General features: G+C 46.9%; 1 protein-coding gene across 1 annotated transcript in view; it reads left to right on the top strand.

The window, feature by feature from the left end:
• LOC149301541 (uncharacterized) overlaps positions 1 to 15,384 on the top strand; it is a 193,894-nt gene that overhangs the window by 1,740 nt on the left and 176,770 nt on the right. Inside the window, exons 4-5 of the mRNA XM_089484310.1 lie at positions 10,582 to 11,429; positions 14,954 to 14,958. Coding sequence (XP_089340436.1) covers positions 10,582 to 11,429; positions 14,954 to 14,958 — 853 coding nt within the window. The remainder of the gene's footprint in view (positions 1 to 10,581; positions 11,430 to 14,953; positions 14,959 to 15,384) is intronic.

Here is a 15,384-nt window from a genome sequence, read left to right as displayed (position 1 = left end):
TGGAGGGACTGAAGAGCCAGTTTCCTGGCAGAAACTCTTGTTTTTACGAGGAAAAAAAGCTGCTCACTGGGTACAGATTTTTGGGTGATGCTATCTATCTATCTATCTATCTATCTATCTATCTATCTATCTACTATTTCAGGCTCTATATGGATGTTAAGAATGGAATTGCTCAATTCAGCACCATAAAACCAATATTTTCTTGGGGAAAAGATCTCAAGATCTATCCATCCATTCAAGTGTGTGCATGGAGAGAGTGATAGATACATGCAAGGCAGGGGCAGAGTGTGGAATTCTGGGAGAGGAGGCTGGCGGTTGGCTTAGAGCCAACCCCTTGGCTCTAGAAGGCTGTTGGGTTTGTCTGTTGGCTGGTTAGGAAGATGGGCTCCTTCTGGGTTTCCTTGGCAGGGCAGGGAAGGTGGGGGCCTCCATGGGGGACTCCCCAATTTGGTTCCTCTGTGTGAATGATGATTGAGGGGGAAGAGCCCCCATTTTGGAGCCAATGATTGGGGGCTGGAGGGTCTTTGGTAGGGAGGCAGCTTTGGGGACTTGAAGGAGGGAGGGGGCTCCTCAAAGCCCTTTTTACCTTTGGATCCTCCTCCCCTCCATGGCCATGCCTTTCTCCAAGGGTCATCCTGCCCTCTTTTCTCATAATAACCCCCCAAGTACCTGGGCCCCAATGAATCCCCGAAAGAGGGGGCAGGGAAGTAAAGAGGGAGAGGAGGCCTGGTATGTCCCCTGACTTCTCTGAGGGGGAGAACAGTGGCTTCCTTCTTTCTTATAACCCCCAAGGGCCTCCAGACGACCCTCCAGCCATTCCTCTGAATGAACAAGGGCTCTCCCTACTTCCCTCAGATCAGACTGTGAGGGCAGCAATGGCTTCAGGGGCTGAGACTGCACATGCGCACATGCCCCCAAAGGCCCCTCCTCAGCATGTGCAGGGATTGCCAGGGCCTAGCTGCTGCTGCTGCTTATCCCACTAGCGGCCTTTGCGGGAAAGGAAGAAATGCCCCAGGGGTTCAGTGGCCTCCCCTTCCTTCCCTCCTTTCTTCCTTTAAGGAGACTGCAATGGAGCCCCAGGTGCAGAGCTGGACTCAGGAGGGAAAGGGAGGAAAGGAACATTATTCCCCACAGTCACAAGCAGCACAAAATGACCTCCAGAATACAAAATGTGAGTCTGGGGAAGGGGGCGGGGTCTTCCAGCTGCTCTGTCCCCATTGGCCAGCCTCAAGAAGAGGCGGATCTTCTGCTTCTCTAGCTCTGCGTGCGGAAGAGTGAATGAGGAGAGAGTAGCAGAGTTTTAGAGGGAGACAGACAGACAGGAAGGAAGGAAGGAAGGAGAGAGGGGGGAGTGGAGTGAAGCGACAGCAGAGAGACAAGGCCTGGAGCCACTAGGCTTCACTGCTGCACTGCGATCTGGCTGGGCCTGGTTTGGGTCTACTGCTGCTGCTGCTTTGCTTTGGCCACTGCCATTAAGGTGGGGAGGAAGGAGGCCCAGCAGTCCTTCTAGGCATGGCCCACTCTCTCTGAAGGTGGGAGAGTGGGACTCCCCAAAAGGGATTTCAATGCTTTTAATGGCAGCGCTCATGCTCTAGCAATGATGATGATGATGATGATGATGATGATGATGATGATGATGATGATATCAGGCCTGGGGGGGAGGGATGGAGCTGCCGCCAGACTTTAATCATCATTAATGCCACCATCGCTGGGCATTCTTGCTCTGCAGCACTGTAATGGCCATGGCTCAGTGTCATGGAACTCTGGGACTGTTCTTTTTGTTTGGCATTTTAGGTGTTGTTAAGGTTTGGAAATCCTGTTTGAGGACCCTTCCGACTTTGGGGCCCTTCATCCTCCATTTTGGGTTCACTGAAGGCCTCAAACTGTCAAGTGTTGAGACAGTGGCAACCATTTTGTGTTCCGGCGGCCATTTTGTGCTGCTTGTGACTGTGAGGAATAAAGTTCTGGAACCTTCTCTGAGGCCTCAGTTGAACTGAGCTCTCTTTCTCTCCTGAGGCTCCAGAGAGAGAAGGAGGCCAGGCTCCTTGGGCCAAAAGGAAGGAAGTGTGTCTCTTTGTGCGTCTTTTGTGTCTCTTTTCTGAGAGGGTTTTCATATTAAAAAGCTCTGCTCCTTCTGGGGAACATGGATTTTAAAAGGGATCAGAAATGGGGAGGATAGTTTTAATGTAAGCCTTATCCTTCTTCTTCATAAACACTGGGCTTTGGCTTCTAAGAGGAGGCTTGTCCCCCAAAAAGGCCAAAAGTGGCTCCTTTGGGAGGTTTTAAAAGTCTCCCCAGTTTTCTTATTAAGAGATTTTTATGCACAAAGGAAGTCGACAAACCAGACCATCTGATATTACCAAGAATGAAACAAATATAGAAACAAACAAACAACAACAAAAATAAGGATTAGACAGAAAATCAAAGTGCTTATTTTTTGAAAGTAAAACCATTATTAAGAGGGTAAAACCAGACTTGGGTGCTTCAACCCTTTTACAACCAGCTCAGGCTGTATCTGCACTGCAGAAATATTCCAGTTCTAAACTGTGTTAACTCTCCTGACTCCATCCTGTGGAATCCTAGGATTTGTAGTTTGTTGGGCACCAGAGATCCAGATCCACCCCAAGGCAAGGCTCTCCAGGGCTCTCTTGGCCCTCCTTTGCTTGCGAATACTGACTATCTCAGGGAGTCTCAATATTTGAGCATCAGGAAAACCTTTAGGTATTGTTAAGATTGGGAAATCCTGTTTGGGGTCACTTCTGACTTTAGGGACCTTACATCCTCCATCATGGGTTTCCTGAAGGCCTCAAACTGCCAACTGCGAAGCGCTGAGGTTGAGGTGGCCATTTTGTGTTTTGGCAGCCATTTTGTGTTCCAGTGGCCATTTTGTGTTTTGGCAGCCATTTTGTGTTCCAGTGGCCATTTTGTGTTTTGGCAGCCATTTTGTGTTCCAGTGGCCATTTTGTGTTTTGGCAGCCATTTTGTGTTCCAGTGGCCATTTTGTGTTTTGGCAGCCATTTTGTGTTCCAGTGGCCATTTTGTGTTTTGGCAGCCATTTTGTGTTCCAGTGGCCATTTTGTGTTTTGGCAGCCATTTTGTGTTCCAGTGGCCATTTTGTGTTTTGGCAGCCATTTTGTGTTCCAGTGGCCATTTTGTGTTTTGGCAGCCATTTTGTGTTCCAGCAGCTGTTTTGTGTTCTGGAAGCCGTTTTGTGTTCTGGGGGCCATTTTGTGCTGCTTGTGACTGTGGAGAATATTGTTCCAGAACCTTCTCTGAGGCCTCAGTTGAACAGAGGCTTCTCTTTCTCTCCTGAGGCTCCAGAGTCAGAAGGAGGCCAGGCTTGTGGGCCAAAAGGAAGGCTGTGTGTCACTTTGTGCGTCAGGCCATCCATTTTGGGGTGAAGGAAGGAAGGAAGGGAGGGGCCTTGATTATCAGAGGAAGGGAGGCAGGGACTCAGGGCCAGTGGGGAGGCTGGGCTTTGAGGGCTGGGAGACAGAGGTGGGAAAGAGACCTTCCCTTTGGGCCCGAGCTGGGGAGGGTCCACCGGTCCTTGCCTCCCCCTTTGGGAAAGGAGACCCCCTCAGCCCCCTGGACTAACCCCTGCCACTAGGGTTGCCATAACCCTCCTGCCAGTGGGACAGTCCCGGTTTTTCACCACTAGGGGGCGTCGCTGCACGGTTTTCTCCTTGACTCAGGTTTGTCCTGGGTTCCAAACCCAGTGTTGCCAATCTGGTGACTTTGGCCTGTTACAGACTGCCAAAATAAAGCTGCTTCGGGTCTCTTTGGAGGTATGCTGTTTAAATTATGCATGCATCCGAAGAATCCAGAAGCTGCACCAAAGCTGCACTCCAGTGCTTAGGAATGGAGTGTGGCTTTGGCGCGACCGCTGAACTCTTAGGACCCATGCATCATTTAAATAGCATACCTCCAAAGAGACCTGAAGCAGCTTTATTTTGGCAGTCTGTAACAGGCCTTTCACACCAAAATGGGTCCTTTTCAGAGCCTTTGGTGTGATTTTGGTGGTTGGTTTTAATGGTAATTTTGAGAGTTGAAATAAGTTCCAATTATTTTTATTCAATTAGGGCTACGTTTTATTGCCATATTAACATTACAGGGAATTTTCAGGGATTTTGACTGAATATTTTGTGAGACATGGGGGGGATTTGGTGAGTTTTGGCCAAACGTTTGGGGAATTATCTTCGAGGCTTGTTGGCAACAGGAGTTTGCCAGACTCAGGAAGAGGAGCTCCTCCTCTGTTTGGTCCCCACATGGACCGGTCCAAGCAAGGCAGCAGAGGGGAGAGGGCCATTTCCTTTGGCACCGAGGCGAGAATGATGATGAGGAGGAGGAAGAGGAGGAGGAGGAGGAGGTGCATACTTCATGCTCCTGCTATGACTGACATAACAAAAACAGCAGTTAAGCTTAGAGAAATAGTATCATCTACAAAAATGAAATGATTTTTGACCAGTGTCTAAATGGGGAGGGGGCCATGATGAGGGGAGGCCATAGATCAGATCTCTAAGGTAATGTAGCTCTTATTCAGCCCAGGAGCTACAGCTTCTCCACCTGGGACATAAAGTAGGTCCTCCCGCTCCTCCTCTTTGTGAAAGAGAAGTCATGATGATACAGTGACTTTGAGTGCTGCAGGGTTTCTAGCCAAACCAAGCCTAACCCTTGTCTCTTTTCTCAGGAACTTCATCTTGGACACCTTGTACACAGCTTTGGAGTGTCTTTTGTTGGAAGTGACCGAAGTGCAGGGCCACCAGGATCCCCCTTCCCACATGATGGCCAACACAAAGGCCAAGCAGAGGGAGCTGGGCTCCAACAGAAAGAGGCTTCAGAGGTACAACAACTCTTTGGTAAGTTGCCATCCTGACTGTTAGTTTCATCTGTGTCTGGGTCGGCTCATGAAAGCAAGCAGAGAACATACTGTCGCAGTTTGGCAGAGAGAGTCCTGGTTAATCCTCTGTCACCTCATTTTTTGAGGGGGCTTTGAAAATGTCCTATTTCACTCTCCTCCTCCCACTTTCCCCCTTCTCCTCAGGTCAGTTCAGCTGCTGCAAAATGTGTTCCAAGTTCAAAAGAGTGTGCGTCCCATCAACTCAAAAGAGGGGAGAGGGGAGGAGGGAAGGGGGCAGGATCTTTCTCTTGACAGGAGTCGGAGCAAAAACAAACTTCTGTACCCTTCCTCACTTGTGTGATCATTATAATTAACAACTTTGGCCATCTGGACCACCTTCTGATGTTGCTTGTCCACATGAGTCTTGCTTTCCCAATCTGTGAAATGCTGGTGGATATGGCAGAATATCTCTGGACCTAAATTGAGTGTGGGGCCAGTGACCCCAAGCCCAGAGTACTCCCCAGAACTGTTTTTTAAAAATGAAATTTGCCTCTGAAATTAGGTGAGATATGGCTAAATGATTCATTGGTGACTAAATGTACTATACATGTTGAGATAGTCAGTATCTTAATCAATCAATAATATTCCAGAAATGGCCTAAATTATATTGTTTATCATATTATATATTATATTGAAAGGATTTGAGACAAACTGGATCTTAGAGGATGTAGCTTTTTGCTTGTCTGCAGAATTTAAAGTTTATTTCCTGGACTGAATTCTGAATTGGTGAAATAATATTTGCAATGCACCATGTGTTTTCCTCCGCTTCTGTTTAGTCACTCTCTGGATGAGGGCTATTTTCTGTTGCAGGTGACCTTTGCGGATGTGGCGATATATTTCACCGAGGAGGAATGGAAATTGTTGACAAAAAAGCAGAAACTTATGTACAGTTCTGTAATGATGGAGAATTATGAGAATGTGGCCTCTGTGGGTAAGGAACCTGAATCCATTGTCCTTTCTATGAAGACTGAGGGCCCTTTCATAATTCAGAGTGCTATGATTCCACTTTAGAATTATAGAATCAAAGAGTTCAAATAGACCACAAGGACCATCTGGTTGAATCATCTGCCATGCAGGAAAAGCACCCCCAAGAGATAGCTATCCAGCCTCTCTTTAAAGACCTCCAAAGAAAGAGACTCCACCAAACTCTGAGGGAGTATATTCCACTGTTGAAGAGCTCTTACTGCCAGGAGGTTCCTCCTAAAGTTTAAGTGGAATCTCTTGTCCCTGTGGCTTGCATCCATTGTTCCATGTCCTTTTCTCTCGAATAGCAGAAAGCAAGCTTGCTCCATCCTGAATATGACATCTCTTCAAATATTTGAACAGGGCTATAATATTACCTCTTAACCTTCTCTTCTCCAAGCTAAACATACACAGCTCACTAAGTCATTCCTCAGAGAGCATGGTTTCCAGACTGTTCACCATTTTGGTTTCCCTCCTGTGGACATGGTCCAGCTTCTCAACATCTGTTTGAATTGTGGTGCCCAGAACTAGACACAGGATTATTGCAAGTGAGCCCTGACCAAAACAGAATAGAGTGGCATTATTACTTCCCTTGGTCTTGACACTATACTCCTATTGATACAGCCTAGGATCACATTGGCCTTTTTAGCTGCTGCATCACACTGTTGACACATGTTCACCTTGTGCTCTACTACCATTCCTAGTTCCCTTTCACACGTAATTTAATTGTCATAACAACTTCCTGTGGAATCTTGGAATTTCTAGTTTTAGTGAGGCAATATTGTTCTCCACTTTGTAAGGATTCTAAATATCCAATCCTAAACTGCCAGTTCTGGAATTTTGTGGGAAGGACCCATGGAGATTAATGCTTCTTGCCCCTAAATGGTCCTCAGCCCATTCCTGATCAAGTTTCCTGGCTTTTGAGGCGCTGGAGAGGCTTTGTGGGAAAAAGGCCTCCCTTGGCCCTGCAATGGCTCAGAGAGGGCCCAACAGTGGCAAAAAAGCCTCCATTCCCGAAAGGGATGCTGTGGGATATTGAGGGGCAAACTATTATGCCAAATTTTTAGGCGACACAATGTGGGGTTGCCTCTGAGATCTCCTGGGGTCCAATGTGACCACCCCACTTCCCAAGAGTAGTCCATCCCTTTCTTAGAGATGCCCTAAGGTTGTTTTAAGGCTTCTCCCTTGCACTTGACCCTCACTAATATCAAAAACGAGGTCCCGGAGCCCTTGTTCTGCCTTCCCTAATGCATTAGTTTTAGTCTTGCCAAGAAATGACCTCAAAGTGTCCCTTTTGTGCATCACACTCTGTCGGTGTGTGTCTCTGATAGAGAGATGGTGGCAATGTGAAAAACATAAAGGCAGGGAAGAGATGCTGAAGGTGAAATGCTGAAGCAGTGCAGATGGGCAAGAGGGAAGGTTGGAGAGCGGAGGGAGAAAGGGAAGGGGATCAGGCCTCTGGGAGCCAGGAGGGGAAGGCAGGAGCAAAGCCAGGATCACCTAGCTCTGTGCAGACAAGAAGGGACCTCTGGGAAAGGCCAGGAGAGGGTCCTTGGGGATTGGGAGGCAGCCACCAACCTCACAGATTTTAAATTTTGGTTTGAGTGAACTTCTGAGAACCAGCTCAAATCCTTCTTTGACAAGGTTTCCCATGATATTCTTGCAAACAAGCTTGTAAAATGTGGGCTAGACAAAGGAACTGTTAAATGGATCTGTAATTGGTTGACCGGCCGAACCCAAAGGGGGCTCAACAATGGCTCCTTTTCATCCTGGAGAGAAGTGACCAGTGGGGTCCCACAGGGCTCTGTCCTGGGCCCAGTGCTATTCAACATCTTTATCAATGACCTGGATGACAGAATTGGGAGCATACTTATCAAATTTGCAGATGATACCAAATTAGGGGGAATAGCTAATACCCCAGAGGACAGGATCAAGATTCAAAATGACCTGAATAGACTAGAAAGCTGGGCCAAAGCTAATAAAATGAAATTCAACACAGAGAAATGTAAGGTATTGCACTTAGGGCGGAAAAATAAAATGGACAGATATAGGATGGGTGACACCTGGCTGAATGAAACTACGTGTGAAAGGGATCTAGGAGTCCAAGTAGACCACAAGTTGAACATGAGTGAACAGTGTGATGCGGCAGCTAAAAAGGCCAATGCTATTTTAGGCTGCATCAATAGAAGTATAGTGTCTAGATCAAGAGAAGTAATAGTGCCACTGTATTCTGCTTTGGTCAGGCCCCACCTAGAATATTGTGTCCAGTTCTGGGCGCCACAATTTAGAAAGGACATTGAGAAACTGGAGCGTGTCCAAAGGAGGGCGACAAAAATGGTGAAGGGTCTGGAAACCATGCCCTATGAGGAAGGACTTAGGGAGCTGGGGATGTTTAGCCTGGAGAAAAGAAGGTTAAGAGGTGATATGATCGCCCTGTTTAAATATTTGAAAGGATGTCATATTGAAGAGGGAGCAAGCTTGTTTTCTGCTGCTCCAGAGAACAGGACCCGGAACAATGGATGCAAGCTACAGGAAAAGAGATTCCACCTGAACATTAGGAGGAACTTCCTGACAGTAAGGGCTGTTCGACAGTGGAATGCACTCCCTCGGAGGGTGATAGAGTCTCCTTCCTTGGAGGTCTTTAAACAGAGGCTGGATGGCCATCTGTCAGGGATGCTTTGATTTGGATTTCCTGCATGGCAGGGGGTTGGACTGGATGGCCCTAGTGGTCTCTTCCAACTCTACGATTCTATGATTCTTTTTAGACATATTTAGGGGTTCCATTTAGCAATTATGTGTAACATCTATGAAGGGAGGAAAGGGGGACACAAAAACTCCTTTTTCTCTAATGTTTCTTTTGCTTAGCTCCATGGTTGATTCAAGACATCCTTTGGCGGGTTACAGAACGGCAGCCTCCGAGGCCCCGATCCGCCGCTTTTCAGGCTGCGGGGAAGTGGCAAAAGGCCAATTCCCTGCGGCCTGGAAAGGGTGTCGTTGAGGCTTCAAGCCCCCAGGACACCCGGCGGCGACGGGGAGGAGGAGAAAGGGGCCGCTTGGCCCCTTTCACCTTTGCGTCGCTTGCGCAGCCATCTAAATGCTGCGCCCAGCGACACAAACGGCAAAAGGAGCTCCGTTTTGGAGATCATTCTGAGGCTGGGGAAAGGGCACACTATGCGCCCTGGCGTAGCATGACGACGTCACGTCCGCACCGCCCCGTATTGAGGCAGCGTGCTCATGACGCTGTAATGGTGGCGCAGTCTACATAGAGTGCCGCCATTTTGTACGGACTGGGTCTGTATTAGGGTTAGGGGTGTCCGGAAGTCCATACTATAAGGCCCGTGTGTAACGGGCCTTTGTTACCCAAAATGCTGGAGTCTGGGTGGACACCCACAAGTGCTATGCTTTTAGGGGAATTTGGTACTTAGCTCAATAGAACGAATTAGGTTTACTGGGGCAATAGTGACCTCTAGATTCAGCCCAGCTATAGCAATTCCTGAATCAAACAGATCTTCAGAGGCATTTGAAATAGGTTTTTGTGTTTTATTTAGGGGGAAAGCAAAACACATAGACACGTACATATAAGTGTTCACAGACACATGCAAGAACTAGGTAACAAAGGTGGGAGTGGTGAATAGATGTAAGGCTTTGTTAATGGTGATACGTTACGTATACAGATCATTATTCCAATTGTTGAGGATTTGGAATGGGAAGAGGTCAATAGTTCCCATGACAATTGGAGTTGGTGAATGCATTGAGGTGCTTAGCCATGAAAGCAAACAGAGTGTCTGTCTGTAACTAGACTGACACCAAAGAACAGCAAGTTGGGGCTGATATTTAGATTGAAATTGTTGTTTGGGGGCAGAAACTGAGGGTTCAGAAAGGTTTATATCACTTTAGAATATTTCATGTGTGGGGAAAGAATGGCATGAAACTGAACTGAATGCAGTGGCTGTTTGATGCAAATACCTCAGACAAAAGGGATTAGCACACCGCCTCTCAGGTCCTTGTTGGCTCTGAATTTTGACCGTGTTCACAAGCCAATGTACACTACAATCTGAGGGTGACACTCCCAGATGCAACTCAAAAATAGCATAGGAGAGTACAGAAGCAAATATCTAGATATAGGTAGTGGCAATACACTGACCACTTTCCACACTTAAAAATAAGTCACAGACACAGTAGATTGGTGATTCTTTATGTTAAGTTGCAAAATAATACAAAATTCCATCAACTTCACCATCCCTTGTACACACAACTCCAATCCAATCCACACCAATCCGCATGTGAGCTGTATACTTTTTTGGTTGGGAGTCATCTCCTGGTGCCAAACAGCATGAAGGACCTCTGCAGTTAGCTTGCATCATGCCTTGGGCTCTGACTCAGCACTCTATGGCAGTCTCACAGGATATGATGCGACCTATCAATCAAAGTATTTTTGCACATGTTTAATGGAATATTTTTTTCAACAGTCCTTTGACTATCTGCTTCCACTGATTCCCTAAAGGCAGTCCCCATTCTTTCCTAGCTCCTATGAGTAAGGATACAACTATTCAATGGGTTTAGGGGCATAAGCAGCAGGGCCATGCTTAAGTTACTCACAGCAACTTTATTAAGTTAATCGCAAATAAGGAGAGGTTAATGAGGGCTAAATCATGGGGTAACACCCTCCCCTCTTAACTGTGATTTTCAGTCTCATCGGTCATTGTCCTTCTTTACAGAAAAACATTTGAGTCATGAGAGAATTCACACAGGAAAGAAGTCACATAAATGCCAGCATTGTGGGAAATACTTTGCTTACAAGTCAATCCTTGTCATGCATCGCAGAGTCCACACTGGAGAGAAGCCATACAAATGCCAGCATTGTGTGAAATGTTTTACTAGGAAGTCACTCCTAGTGATGCATCAAAGAGTCCACTCAGGAGAGAAGCCATACAAATGCCAGCATTGTGGGAAATGTTTTTCAGTGAAGTTAAACCTAGTGACACATCAGAGAGTCCACACAGGAGAGAAACCATACAAATGCCAGCATTGTGGGAAATGTTTTTCAATGAATTCAAACCTAGTGAAACATCGGAGAGTCCACACAGGAGAGAAGCCATACAAATGCCAGCATTGTGGGAAATGTTTTTCAGTGAAGTTAAACCTAGTGACACATCAGAGAGTCCACACAGGAGAGAAACCATACAAATGCCAGCATTGTGGGAAATGTTTTTCAATGAATTCAAACCTAGTGAAACATCGGAGAGTCCACACAGGAGAGAAGCCATACAAATGCCAGCATTGTGGGAAATGTTTTTCTCAGAAGTCACACCTAGTGACACATCAGAGAGTCCACACAGGAGAGAAGCCATACAAATGCCAGCATTGTGGGAAATGTTTTTCTCAGAAGTCACACCTAGTGACACATCGGAGAGTCCACACAGGAGAGAAGCCATACAAATGCCAGCATTGTGGGAAATGTTTTTCTCAGAAGTCACACCTAGTGACACATCAGAGAGTCCACACAGGAGAGAAGCCATACAAATGCCAGCATTGTGGGAAATGTTTTTCTCAGAAGTCAGACCTAGTGACACATCAGAGAATCCACACAGGAGAGAAGCCACAAAAATCTCAGTAGTGAACTAACATTATATTTGTCAATAACGAATACAAAAAATATATTTTCAATCCAACAGTCCAAAACAGGCCCTTGTGATAATGTTTGTAAGGTTTGTCTGTCCATATGTCTGTTTATGTTTTAAAGTTATACTTTGTTAAGATTAGGTTTTCATTGCTAATTGTATAGAAAATTACTTTGGGTTGTATGTTTGGCTGGGGATTGTGGGTCATGGTATAGGTTAAGTAGATGGGGGGTTGGGATTGGTTACAGCTGGCTTTATTAGTTATGGGAATGATAGCTTTTGCAATTTGTGGGATTTTGGCCTAAGAAGGTTGGAGGCCAGTATTAACAGAAAGGGTTAGTTTGTGGGAATGGCAAAGGGTCCTTGATACCTGCAGAGCATAGACTGTGGGAATTGGAGGTGGGGGCTAGGTTTGGAAGTGGGTGATGTTTTAGGTTTTGGGGTTTTAATGTATTGTTTGGATTGGAGTGGGCAGTTCTGGCTTAAACACGGAATTTCTATGTGTTCACCATAAAGTTCTTTGCTATTTCAACACATTGGACTCTTTGTTGCACAGAAGTTCTGAATTTGCCCAAAACTGACCCTTTCTTCAGTCCTCCGTCCTCAGCTCCATTCCCAGCCATAGGAACAGCAGAGGCAAACACACACACACACAAATATACAGGATACACAGGGACAGCTATATTTCCAAACTAGATCCTTCCTTTCCTGACTTTCCAGCTCTGCACCTTGGGCTCCATTGTGGTTTCCTCAAAGGAAGAAATGAGGGAAGGAAGGGGAGGCTCCTGAACCCCCGGCGCATCCAGAAGAACTGTATAAGCAGAGGGTCCGGATACTTCTCCTGTCGCCTCTGTCGTAAAGCCAGAGTCCAAATTGATTCTTATCTGAGAGATTTTGTCTGCGAAGTTGTTATTAAAAGCATCAGAGCAGACTTTTGTAGGTTCCAATAAAGAGTTCAGGGTGGGGGCATTTGAGTCAAGTCCCTTACCACCCTGAATAGCTCTGCTGGATGAGACTTTGCAGATGCAATAGATGCAGAGTAGAAGTACTTCTTAGCTGCATCTATTGCTACTCCATAGGATTTAAGAAAAAACCCTTATCAGGTATCAGTCCATATTTCTGCCAGCGGCACTCTAGCCGTTGTCCAACCCCTTCATTATTTTGAGATCTTTAGTATACCACAAATTGCGATTTGAAGCGGGTTGAAAAAGGGCACTTGGGAGCAATAGTGTCTATAGCTCTGGTAAGACCATTGTTCCAAGTATTGATCAGAGCTTCAACAGAATCGCAGGCATTACCAGCCATCATACCCTCTGCCTCTGGCAACCTAGTGGGTTGCATCAACCTTCGAGGGCGGACCATTTTAATAGGTCCTCCACCCCTGACGGGGGGGAATAGTGGCCTTCAGCCCAACCTTGACCAGGAAATGATCCATGGTCCATGACAATGTGGAGATATTGACTACCTCCACCCACGGATGTGCCTGTTTCCTTCAGAAGACAACATCGAGAGTACGACCTGCACAGTGTGTGGGCTCAGAGACTATCTGGGAAAGGCCCATGTTTGTCAAGCTGACCATGGACTCCCAATCTGCACCAGATACGTTCGTTAAACTGGCCTTGAGAGGGATGTTGAGGTCGCCCAGGACTAAAAGCCTAGGCGACTCCAGCAGCAGCACAAAGACCAGTTGTGTCAGCTCCGCTAGGGAGTCTGTTAAGCAACGGGGTGGACATTAAACCAACAGAATCCCCAGACTCCCTAGTCTTTAAGCTGAGGCAAATACATTAGATGTGGTCCATCTTATGGATAGGTATCCTGGCCAAAGCAAGATTGTCTTCATGGACCAAAGCGACGTCATCTTACCTGCTCACTGACGGAGAACCTGGCTGGTAAGGCCTGATCCCAGGTGGGTGAGCTATCATCACCCAGCCAGGTCTCCATGAAACAAGCCAGGTCAGCCTCTTCGTCCAGTAGGAGATCATGGACTATCTACGTTTTATGTTTGACTGACCTGGTATTACACAAGAGCAGGCAAAGGTTCTGTGGTTGTTTTGGTATGCTTTCCTTCTCTTTTGGGATAGCAGGGTGAATAGAAGGGAAGATAGATATCAAACATCAATCTCTTCTTCCGCTGTAACGACATTTCACCCCGTTAGCGCACCATGCACATCTTGTATAGCCGTTCCACAGTCAATATCTCTCCCCCCCCCAATTCGCCATCTGAATGATATTCTCCTTGCCCATGCTCATCTCCCTCCAAGTGTCCCACCACAGATCTGTCCAAGTAGATATGAAATGAAAGTACACAAGGAAAAAGGTACCAGCCAGTTGGCATCGTCTGTCCTCGGACGGGTGAGGGTTGTTCCCAGGGCAGACTGAAGGGCCCTTTAAAGTAGCACCCACAGCCTCACCCACCATTCACCACTTCATCCCTGCCACTGAGAGCCAGGGATGTTAAGGGAGAAGACTGTCTCCTGGCTGGCGTCCTCTGGCCTTGGGGGGATCTACAGTCCTGGCCATGCCCCTCTCACTGCTGCCTTGCCTCTGCTGCCTTCCTTGGCCCCTGGAGGAATTGGGGGAGAGAAGGGTTGCTTCTGGCTTGGCTCAGCTCTCTGCCTGGCTGGCTGGAGATGAAAGGAAGGAAGGAAGGAAGGAAGGAAGGAAGGAAGGAAGGAAGGAAAGGGCCAAGGGAAGAGAAGCATAATGGGACTATTGAAGCGAGGTGGGGGTATCTTGGACCAGACTAATGTACTCACCCCCCAGGACCCATTGTAAGAGCTATCACAGCTCACTGTGATGCTTTAAATCAGGAGTCCTCAAACTCCAGCCCTCCAGGTGTTTTGGACTTCATCTCCCAGAAGCCTCAGCCAATCACCATCCATATGCAAATTTCCTTCCTACCTCAGTAGTCTACAGTCAATCTGAACAGACTTCCAGAGCCCCACAAAGTCTCCTCCTCCTTCTTTGTCCCTCAGCCAATCACCATCCACATGCAAATTTCCTTCCTACCTCAGTAGTCTACAGTCAATCTGAATAGACTTACAGAGCCCCACAAAGGCTCCTCTTCCCTCTTTGTCCCTCAGCCAATCACCATCCACATGCAAATTTCCTTCCTACCTCATAATGCCCTCCCTGACAGCTTGGCCAATGATCTGAGATTCTGGGAGCTGAAGTCCAAAACATCTGGAGGGCTGGAGTTTGAGGACCCCTGCTTTAAATGATAAGAGCTGACTTGGATGCCAGCATTATTGCAGAGGCCATGGGTCAGGTGCCCAGTGACTCTGTGAATGAGATCATACTGGATCAATTTGAATCTGTGAGTTCTAAGGAAATGAGAAGAAGACAACTTGCCCTCTGGATCCTTGCCCTTCATGGCTGGTCCTCCAAGGAGGAGATGCACTTAGGACTCACCTGAGATATATCACAGATGCATCTCTTAGGGAGGGCTATTTTCCATCTTGCTTAAAAGAAGCGGTGTTACGGCTGTTTATGGAAAAGCCCTCCCTAGATCCCTTGGAGATGAACAATTACAGACCGGTCTCCCATCTTCTATTTCTAAACAACATGATTGAGAGGGCAGTTGCTCTTCAACTCCAAGCAGTCTTGGATGAAATGGATTATCTGGACCCATTTCAAACTGGCTTCAGGGTGGGATACGGAGTTGAAACTGTTATGGCCGCCTTAGTAGATAATCTTTGCTTGAGCATCGACATGTGAAGTGTGACCCTGTTGATGCTTTTGGATCTCTCAGCGGCCTTCGATACCATCGACCATGGCATCCTTATGGAAAGCCTGAGGGAATTGGGGATCAAGGGCAATGCATTGCAGTGGTTCTGGTCCTATCTCTCAGGCAGATTCCAGATGGAGATGCTTGGGGGCAGTTGCTCCTCTAAAAGGGAG

Source organism: Sceloporus occidentalis, unplaced genomic scaffold (genome assembly GCF_023333645.1).
Source record: "Sceloporus occidentalis isolate IW3139 unplaced genomic scaffold, rSceOcc1.0.p SCAF_21, whole genome shotgun sequence".
Taxonomy (NCBI): Eukaryota; Metazoa; Chordata; class Lepidosauria; order Squamata; family Phrynosomatidae; genus Sceloporus; species Sceloporus occidentalis.
Note: the sequence above shows the minus strand (reverse complement) of the source record. Positions and strands in the feature narration are given on the sequence as shown.